The sequence below is a fragment of the Lipotes vexillifer genome, unplaced genomic scaffold (genome assembly GCF_000442215.2).
Source record: "Lipotes vexillifer unplaced genomic scaffold, Lipotes_vexillifer_v1.1 scaffold663, whole genome shotgun sequence".
NCBI classification, from domain to species: domain Eukaryota; kingdom Metazoa; phylum Chordata; class Mammalia; order Artiodactyla; family Lipotidae; genus Lipotes; species Lipotes vexillifer.
This window is the reverse complement of record NW_006788963.1, coordinates 950,645-961,314: the sequence shown is the minus strand read 5'-3', so window position 1 is coordinate 961,314 and position 10,670 is coordinate 950,645. Positions and strand designations below refer to the sequence as shown.

The window sequence follows — 10,670 nt, the reverse complement described above, 5'->3', positions numbered from 1 at the left end:
GAGAACACTTAATGTAAAGGAGAAGTAAGAGGTGAAGCAGTGTTGCCTGATCTGTAATGTTTGTGTTAGTCAACGCTGCTCCTTGAGATGATATGTTTTGACTTTTTGCCCCCCCCCTTTTTTTTTTTTTGAAGACTACAGTTTGAAACAGCAGATGATGAAGATTTTGTTTGGGTTCAGGAAAATATTGATGGAATTGTTTTACAACTACAAAAATTAACTGGCCAGCCAGGTGAAGAGGTAAGACTTTCTAAAAACACTTTGTATAGTATCGAGAGCAAAGATTTAATGGAAATTATATGAATCATTTGAAACTGGCACTGGATTTTCTAAAGAGTTTTAATTTTATCTTTTCATTTATTTAAAATAATAATGTTTGCCTTTCCCCCATAGAAGATAGTGAAAGTTTGAGGGGAAACAAAATTATCATTATTGAATAATTATAATTCTTATTATATTATGAAAAGTTTCTTGAAAGAATAGTCTTGTCTTTTACCCTCACCACTCCATGAAACCACCCTCAGGATGCTACCAGTATGTTGACAATTGACTAATCTGGTGAATCTTTTCAGTCCCTGTCATTCTTGGCTTCTTTGTAGCATCTGACACTTTTGACCTCTTCCGTTTTAAATACCCTCTCTTTCCTTTCCTTTTGTGTTAATATTCTCTCATTTCTTTCATCAGTCACCTTCATGAGTTCTTCTTATGCTCATCCATTTTTTTCCTCTGACAGCTCATTCATTCCCACAGCCTGAATTCTCAGTAGACTTAATTATTGAACAAATACTTACATTAGGCACCTCCTGTGTGCCAGGTACTATACTGGGTTCTGGGGCTATAGTGAACAAATCTGATAAAAATCTCACCTTTATGGAGCTTATCTTCTTGTGGACTATGGTTCTATTCTGAAACCTTTGTCCTGTGGTCCAGGTTTATATTTTCACTTAGTTATGAGACATCTTTCCTTGGGGAAACATACCCCATAGTGACCCCTTTAGGAATCTCACAGGCACAATCCAAACTGAGCATCGTCTTCCTTTTCTCCTTCCTGTCCCAAACACACATTTTTGGTCATGATATCACCCAGTTTAGAGAGTTGAAAGTCACCCTAGACCCTTTCCTTCATTCTTACTTGCACATCCAAGCAGTCACTAAGTCCTGTGCCTTCTACCTCCCAAGTGCCTTTAGTCATTGCCTGCATTCAGGCCTTCAGCATTTCTCACCTGGACTGTTGGCAGTAACTTCCTGATGTGTCTGCCTGACATCAGGATCTTTCTTCTCTAATTTACTCTACTTTGTGCAGTACTATCAAAGGAATCTTTCTCACACGTAAATTTTGTTTATGGCATGCTACAGCCTAAAGCCTTTCATGGCTCTTCACTACCTACATTTAGATCTATTATCCATAAAATGAAAGCAACCTTTAATCTTAACAGGTGTGTTTTAGCTCCCTAAAAGCAACACACTCACGCTCAAGCCTTTGTGCCTTTACACGTGCTCTTCTGCTTAATATGCCCTTCTTTCCTGCCTAGTAGAGTCCTGCTTATTATTTAAGACACAGCTCAAGCACTATTTCTTCATGAAATCTGTTGTTCTCAGTGACTTCACATTTTATATGCATTATTTGTAAAAGTTTGTGCTTATGTGACCTTTTGCCATTTTGTCTTTTAGCCTACCTTAAGGTCCCCAAGTACTTCTTGTGGCTCATTAACTGAAAGACTACTAAGACAAAATACTGAGCTGACAGGACATATCAGCCAACTGACTGAAGAAAAGAATGATTTAAGAAACATGGTTATGAAGCTGGAGGAGCAGATCAGGTGTTACCGACAGACAGGAGCTGGCAGAGATTATGTATGTCTGTTTTTATCATGGCAGCATACTAAGCATCTGATTCTTAGTAGGATCACTGGAAAATTTTATAGGGATGACAGTAATAATAATAGCTATTATTTATTTATGGGGAGCCTTCTCTGCCAGATTCTGGGTTATATATGTTCAGAATCTCTTATCCACACCCTGCCTTGCACTTCAGAAAACTGAAGTCAGTAGTCAAACCAAGATATACTTTTCTCCAAAGCCAAGTACTTTGCTACCTATGGACCAGTTGCAGATACATGTGAAGAAATGTTCACATGTGCATTCTGCCTGTTCTTGTCAGTTATTTATCAGTAATTGTGTTCATAACTGAAGTGGAAAATGCCATTAAATTACATATTTCAGTCTAATAAACTACTCTGGGAATTTATTTAAATTTTTTCCATTTAAAAACTACAAAATACTAAATTGCTAGCTCTGTTACCATCCAATATAAAGATAGGAAGGACCTGTAAGACCAACTGTGTGGTCAGATGCATGATAACACATCCATACAGCTTCTGTAGAAACCCACTTCCCTATGTCAAGTTGGGTTTTATTTCCCCACTTCTCCAGTGTACTTTTTCAGGCACAGGCTCAACATTTGAACCCAGATGGTCCATTTTTAAAGTCTACAAAAAAAACAAGCAAAAAAAGGGAAATTCCTTGGTGGTCAGTGGGTTAGGACTCTGCACTTTCACTGTCGTGGCCTGGATTCAGCCCCTAGTCAGGGAGCTAACATCCTGATAACCTTTAGTGCAGCGTGGCCAAAAAAAAAGTCTCTAGACTTTTTTAGTTGAAAGCTCTACTAATCCAAACATCTTCTCTGGGGCCAGTCTTTCACACGGATTTTTAGTTGTAAAGTTAATCTGCTCAGCAAGGTCATAAACTTAAAAGTTAGTGGATATTCTTTAATGTCAGTTGAGATTGGCTTTGAACTTCCCTGTCTGAGGTTGGAAAGCTGAGCATTCTATAACCCTCATAGGGATACCTTTAATATGTTTAATTCAGATTCTTCTTCAGAAACTTGTTCTTTAAAATCATGTAAGTAGGCTCTGGCCTCTGCAGTCTTCTAGGTTTTCATTCAGTGGTGGCCCCAACATTGAAGCCATCATTGCTTCAGAAAAAGAAGTCTGGAACAGAGAAAAGTTGACTCTCCAAAAATCCTTGAAACGGGCAGAAGCTGAAGTATACAAACTAAAAGCTGAACTAAGAAATGAAGCTTTACTTCAAAATCTGAGCCCTGACTCTGAGCATGCCACTGTAAAGGTAGGAGACATCTTCCATCTAAATGTATACTAAAATTGGTCCTCTGCTTTTGCCTTATTTCATCTATCACTAACCTTAATTGTCAGACTAAAGAATTTTAGGTGGCACTCAGGCTGTGTCTCTAGGTCTCTGTACTCAGTCTGTCATTGAATGCAGATCTCTAGCTGGTCACAAAAAAATTGTGGTGAAGCATGCCCAGGTTTGGGACAAGATTAAGTTCTATTAATGGTCACAGAGGCAGCACCTTGAGCTCATGGTCCCACTTCCCACAGTCTCATCCCTAAAAGACCAACAGAAGGTTAGCTTTTCAACTCCCAACAGAAGCTCTCTACTACTGTCAATATTAGAGGATCATGCTCTGTTAGTGGTAAGCCCTCTGAATAGTCTCTCTAATGACTAATGATGAATATTGTAGTACAGCTACCTTAATCAGTTAACATAAAATCCAAAAAGAAACAAGGAAAGAAAGAAAATGTTTGGAATATTTATTCCAGCTATGGAGTGAACATAAATTTATGACTCTTAAAGGGACAGAAAACATTAACATTGAAAAAGTTAAATAGATCCGTGATGATACTAATAAAGTAGCTCTATACAATTAAAAAAACTCAGGTGATAATGCAAAGACAAAAATTTTTGCAATGAATATGATTAATAGGAGCTAAAATCCATTCACTAAAGGGAGGCAGAAGTATAAAGGTTTAACTTTACTTTTTACCTTTGCTGATAAAGTAGAAAACAGTGATAGGGTACCTGCCATTCTACTACTGCCACTTTTTTAAAATAAAGTCTAGGTTATCTTCCCCTAGAGAACAGTTTGAATAACTTCTTAATAATGTCTTTATGTTTTTCTTTTTTTTAAATGTAGAGAATTTATGGCAAATACCTGAGGGCAGAAAGTTTTCGGAAAGCTCTCATTTATCAAAAGAAATACCTGCTTCTGTTACTGGGTGGGTTCCAGGAATGTGAGGATGCCACCCTGGCTCTGCTTGCCCGAATGGGGGGACATCCGGCCTTCACGGATCTAGAGGTGATCACCAACCGTCCAAAGGGCTTCACCAGGTTTCGGTCAGCTGTCAGAGTGTCCATGGCAATTTCGAGGTAAAATACTTGAAAGAAAATGCATTTTAATAGACTTTCTAAAGAGATTAGTTATTTTTAGTTCTCTCTCTTTTCTCTGCCCGTTGTGCTCCTTATTCATATAGTATAAGACATTTGCCATCACTGAAACATGCCTACTTCTCTCTAGGTTTTCATCCTTTAGTCAGGAATACTTTATGTTATACTATAGAGAGCCTATGAGAAGGACCCTCCCAGAGGCAGGCAGCCAGTGACTCGGCTGGGACATCCAATCTGAGGTGTCTCTCTTTTCTTTTTTTAATTAATTTATTTATTTAGTTTCTTTTTTTTCTAAATCTGAATAAGTCCATGAACTAGTTCAGACATATAAATAAAAGAGATCATAAGAGAGAAAAATGTTTTTTGAAAAGTTACTTAGGCTGACATACATTCATTTTCTTCATTACTAAAATAACCCACTCTCACAGCCCAGCTACAGGAAGCCCTGGCCTGACTCTGCATTGGACTGTGCTGTTGCTTTTGTCACTCCTTCTCTGGTAGTTCCAAGCTAGGAACTCTGGTGCTGGCTGGTTATACCCAGACCCCTAGATACCTTCTCCATGCTTTTCCCTTTTACTTCTGTAGGAGCCAGACAGTCTCAAAGGAAATTTTTTTTTTAAGTATTACCCAATTCCGTTGTATTCAGGTTTTTTACAAGTACCTCAAAAGACCACGAAGGCAGAATAAGAGGTGTGATTTATGTTTTTGTGTTCTGGGTAGCATCTGCTGGCTTTCAGCTCCTCACTGCCCTTCTAGGCCAGCCTCCATACTGCCAGGGGCTTACAGCCTGCGGATTGTGTCTCCCAGACTCCTTGCCAAATGGCGTCCTTTTTGGTTCTGTCTTTTCTTGGCAGTAGCACAAGAATTAGAAGGTTGGAGAAAGCAAAGAGCTTTCCTTCCTCATCTTTTCCTTTTCCTTTGTCATCTTTCATTCCCTTCATCACCTTATACAGCTTGTACAGGGTTAAGTGCTGGGAGATGCATTGATAAAGAAAAAAGACGTAATCCCTGCCTAAATCCCTGAAGGCAGCTCACTTTCTAGTGGGGCATACCAGTATGCACATAACTTAGGAGACACTAAATGACAGATCACAGGAGTTAGCTATTAATTTTGATTTCAAGAATTCGGGAAGGCTCCATGAAAGCCAGTTGCAATTGAAGGACTTCACTTTTTCACCCTCTTTTTCTTGACCTCTTATATGTTTATTGTATTTTGACCCTCCTAAAACTGAGCCTTGAAAATAGTTGGAATTAAGAAGTCAAACCTGGTGCTCCAGAAAGCTCTTTGGGCTATGACGGGGCAGGCAGCAGCTCGCTACAGCTGGGCTGTGACACAGCCTCCCCTGTTCCTTTTGAAGCCATCACTGTTTTTCATTCCTGATTACATGGCCTCACTCCTTTTCCAGTTTTCCCTGCTCTCTCTTACTGCCAATTTAAGGCTCTTTCTGTTCTCTTTCCATCTCATCTGCCCTTTAATCTCCATTCTTCCTCCTTCTTTTCATTTCTTCTCACCCATTCTTTGCCCATCCAATTAACCTTTTCTGCTTTTGCTCTTCATCTGTTATTTTATTTTATTTTTTGGCAGTACGCGGGCCTCTTAACTGCTGTGGCCTCTCCCGTTGCGGAGCACAGGCTCCGGACGCGCAGGCTTAGCAGCCATGGCTCACGGGCCCAGCCGCTCCGTGGCATATGGGATCTTCCCGGACCGGGGCACGAACCTATGTCCCCTGCATCAGCAGGCGGACCCTCAACCACTGCGCCACCAGGGAAGCCCTGCTCTTCATCTCTTTATGTCCCATGTACCTCTAAAGCCAGAACCTGGTACTGGCAAAAGAAGAGACCTCTGGTGCCTCATGGGAAGTCCTGTTCTTCTGTTCCAGTCAATTTTGCCACAAACCAGGGGACATTTGCATAATCTTAGATCAGGCAGTCATGTGATTATATAGAAATTTGTTCTGCATTCATATTTAAACGTATGACTTGATTTTTGTTGTAAGTGTATGTTTATACTCTTTACACTATAGATGTTCTGTGAAATTTTTTCTTGGGATCTTTTTTAGAATGAAATTTTTGGTTCGACGGTGGCATCGAGTCACAAGTTCTGGTTCCATCAATATTAACAGGGATGGCTTTGGATTGAATCCAGGTGAAGTCAAAATAGAATTTTTTCTTATGTTGATGATGCTCTAAAATTACTGCATGTGTAATACCTTCCAAATTATGTGTTCTGGGACCTGTGTTGTCCAAAGATAAAGCCCTTATAACTAACAAAGCTGGGGACCTTGCTGTTCTAAAGAGTAATAAGAGCTGATATTTATGGAGCACTTAGTTCACACTAGGCCCTGCTTTTTTCCGTGTATTCTCATAATCCTATGATGTAAGTACAGTTACTATTCTTTTTACTTTACAGACAAAAAACTGAGGCATGGAAAGCATTTGTCATTTGTCCCAAATTACCCAGTAGGAAGTGGTAGAGTCAGCATCAAACCCTGACAGTCTGGCTCCAGAGCCCACTCTTTTCACAACTGCATTTAAGGCTCTGGTTCAAGATAGGATTGCTGTTACTCTAGTATATGAAAGTTTTGATTTGAAATTTTCACAGTTTAGCAATATTCAAACAGGTTTCTGTTTACCAGTAGGTGATATAACAGTTAAAATTCCTTCTCTCTACACTGAAACATTAGGGCTTCAGCATTTCAGGCAAAAGGATGAGGTCAAAAGCTGGGGAGCACACAGAATTATAGACACACAGCATATCTGTATGTATTGGTAGTAAACCACTTCTACATGTTTTACACAGAGAAAGAGGAAAATACATGTGGTACTCTAAGCAAAATGTTTTTGAAATACGCATCCTTATACTGAAACAGCTGAAATTTGTACCATAATGAATTCTGTGTTGTAAATTAGCATATCTTGGTTTCAAGTTTTTTCCAGTAAAAGCCAGTATATTAGAGTGATAAAAAGACTTGGCTGTATTCTTCTAATATTTTTTATCCACATTGCCTTTTCTGTCAAACCACACACAGACACCCCTCACTTCACCTCTAGTTAAAACTAAGAAGCGGTCTTTAAAAAATAAAATAGTTTATTTTCTTAGAGGTGTAGTTCCAGATTACCAGAAATACTAATATCCAAAGGTAAATGAAACAAGCTGTACTATTGTTTCTCTCCTGTAGCAAGAATAATTGAAAGTGACTAATACATAGGAGATAGTAGTGTAGTACAGTATAGTAAGTCTTTTGAACCCTTATCCATTTTGTAGAAATTTTTCAAGGGCTTGGTATTTTTTTTTCTTTACAAGGTACATTTTGGATTACTTTAGGTGCCGAAAAGACTGACCCATTTTATCATTCTTCTGGTGGGCTGGAGCTATATGGAGAACCAAGACATAGTACATATCGCTCAAGATCAGATCTGGACTATCCAAGGTCTCCTTTACCATTTCAAAATAGGTAAGAATTTGATGAAATCTATACTAATACTTAACAGAGAATGAAGGACAGTGTTAGGGCTTTGACTTCTTTGCATTGAAATAACTAAATGTGTCTTTAGTTATGTATTAGTTACATAATCTAAAGCTCAGAATCAAAAACAGTTTTTGAATTTGTAACTGGTTTCTAAGGGTATAGGAAACAGAGCTGATCAAGTGTTATTTAGTATGTATGCTGTGGCTAGACATTGATAAAGGTATTAACTAAAATTGAGAGTCTGGAATTATGAAAACACCTCTAAAGTTTGCAGGACAAGATGCATTTATACATATGCAGCCTTTATTGATGGCCTCTGCAACAGGCAGTGTACTGGATGGACATTCTTTTGATGACTTAGTAGCTGCTTTGAATTTATCGAAGAGTTTTTTCCTTTCCACATGATTCAGACTCAGTAGTATGGGGTATATAGATTGAGCAGTGTACAAGTGGTCTACCTTTTGAGGGCAGGGTGGTGGTAGGCTGAGTTACTTGTATTGTTTCTGGATAATTGGGATTCATGTTTGTATTTTTAATCTCATAGGTACCCAGGTCCTCCAGCTGATTTAAATCCTGGTTCCTTAGCATGTTCTCAGCTTCAGAATTATGATCCTGACAGAGCCCTGACAGATTATATCACTCGGCTAGAGGCACTGCAGAGAAGACTTGGAACTGTACAGTCAGGTACCCTCAGGTTAACCAAGTATTGGCAGCACCGTAGTGCTTGATAGACCCGGAACGCTTTCTCTTTCTGAAATTCCTTGACCTTCCTCATTAGGATAATCAAATCTTACAGTTCCGTGCCTGAGTTACCAGGCTAGACTTTAGGAATTTAAGACAAAACATGATTTATCACCCTGGATCCCATTCTCAGCCCCCCAAAATTCCTGCTCATCTCACTGAAAAGATTGATTAGGGGGAATGCATGACGAGCACCAATGTGCAAAGTACTCTGAAGCTTACACAGTCTGCTAGAGAACTTATCCCTAAGTAATACATCGTGAGGCATGCAAATAAGGGATAGCGAGATGAGAGGAGGACGCCAGTACTTTAAGCACTTACTGCATCCATTATCTCTACTAGGACCTTGTACTCTTACGTATGATCCAAGGAGCCCATCCCATTCAAAAGACTGTAAGAATGACGTTTTATTTTTCTCTGCTCAAAAACACACGCAGAAAAATTTCATTATTAGTAGAAGTGTATTCCCTTCCTTGTTTATTGTGAGAAAAACCTCTTTTCCCATCTCTCCAGTTCACTCCTGATTCAAAGATTTTGAATCATTTTAATTTAATGAGCTTTAAGTCTCTCTCTCTCCCTCTCTCTCTCTCTCTCTCCCCCTCTCTCTCTCTCTCTATATATATGTATATATATAGATATATATATATGTTACTATTACTAGAGACCCTTTTCTCCTACTATTCCCACAAAATAGATAGGACTAATAACCAGTTATTTAAGTTAGTAGTTTATCTCTTCATACAAGAAATCACCTAACCCAAGAAACTTGTAGTTGTAGAAAACTTTTATTATCATAGCTGGGCTTTGTTGGTTTGAGCATCTAAATTTCACAAGACCCAGATTTTGAAGACCAAAAGATATTTCAAGAGGTATAGAACATTGAACCTGCAGGGCACTTTACAGAGAATCTTAACATTAATCTCACTTAGCATGCTATGGAGCCAACCACAATGGCTTTTAAATATATATTAAAAATCCCTTTAAAAAATCAGTTCAGGTCTGAATAAGACTTTTTTAGAGGAAAACAAAGCAATTTTTAAAAAATGATGGGTAATAATCTTCTGCCCATCATGAACTAGTCTGATATGTCACAATCTAATTTGAAATCATTGAATTATCCTCTTCCTGTCTTATAGGTTCAACTCAGTTTCATGCTGGCATGAGAAGATAATCCTTTGAAACATCATGAATCAAAGTGATTTTAAACAAATTCCCTTTTGTAAATCAGTGGTTCTTTTGTGCTTTTGTATTGTGGATTTTCAGTGGGACCAGTCTGAACACAGCTTATGATTGTATACAAATCCCTTGCCAGCACATGAAAACAAACTGGAATTTGTACATATAAGCATTGTGTATGTATTCATGCACAATAATCATTAAATTACATGTATATTTGTGGAATGCTAATTTAAATGATTAAATTATAAACCTTGTGTATTTATCAAATGGGTGAAAAGATTAAACTTTTGGCATTATGTTACTGTTGAATGTGTAGCTTGAGGTGTCCTGCACTTTTCTTATAAGGCTACTGAAGTTATATGTTTCTGCCTAATATATTTGCTACTGGTGATGAAGACAGATAATATCACTTGTAGAGACTTATTTTTGTATAATGGTAGAAGTTTTGAATTTTATGGGATATTTTGTCAAGTACCGAAATAAAAATAACTTCACCATTTTAACTACACTGTATTTGAACCTTCTTCACTTTAACAAGCCATAGTTCTTGGTGCATGTCTTAGTACGTTTGGGCTGCTGTAACAAAATACCATAGCCTGGGTGGCTTATAAAAACAATAGAAATTTATTTCTATTCTATTTATTTCTAGTTCTGGAGGATAGCAAGTCCAAGATCAAAGCGCTAGCAAATTTGATGTCTGGTGAGAGCCCATTTCCTGGTTTTGTAGACTGCCATCTTCTCACTGTGTCCTCACGTGGCAGAGCGGCAAGGGGGCTCTCCAAGGTCTCTTTTATAAGGGCACTAATCCCATTCGTGAAAGCTCCGCCGCCATGACCTAATCACCTCCCAAAGGCCCCACTAACAAATACCAACAAATTGAGGATTAGGTTTCAACATATGAATCTGGGGAGTTACAGACATTCAGCCTACAGTAGTATGTATCACCTTATTATATATCTCAAGTATGTAGCATTTAGAGATTCAGAAAGTTGTCCTAATTTTAGAATTAGCTACTGTTGGGACTTTTCTTTCCCT

At 38.4% G+C, this 10,670-nt stretch overlaps 1 protein-coding gene across 1 annotated transcript in view; it reads left to right on the top strand.

The window, feature by feature from the left end:
• AKAP9 (A-kinase anchoring protein 9) overlaps window positions 1-9,931 on the top strand; it is a 151,628-nt gene extending 141,697 nt beyond the window's left edge. The window contains exons 43-50 of the mRNA XM_007461897.1: window positions 135-240; window positions 1,672-1,854; window positions 2,926-3,126; window positions 3,995-4,227; window positions 6,306-6,391; window positions 7,571-7,700; window positions 8,260-8,399; window positions 9,593-9,931. Of these exons, the coding sequence (XP_007461959.1) occupies window positions 135-240; window positions 1,672-1,854; window positions 2,926-3,126; window positions 3,995-4,227; window positions 6,306-6,391; window positions 7,571-7,700; window positions 8,260-8,399; window positions 9,593-9,627 (1,114 nt within the window). The 3' untranslated portion in view covers window positions 9,628-9,931. The remainder of the gene's footprint in view (window positions 1-134; window positions 241-1,671; window positions 1,855-2,925; window positions 3,127-3,994; window positions 4,228-6,305; window positions 6,392-7,570; window positions 7,701-8,259; window positions 8,400-9,592) is intronic.
• Window positions 9,932-10,670: the final 739 nt, after the last annotated feature.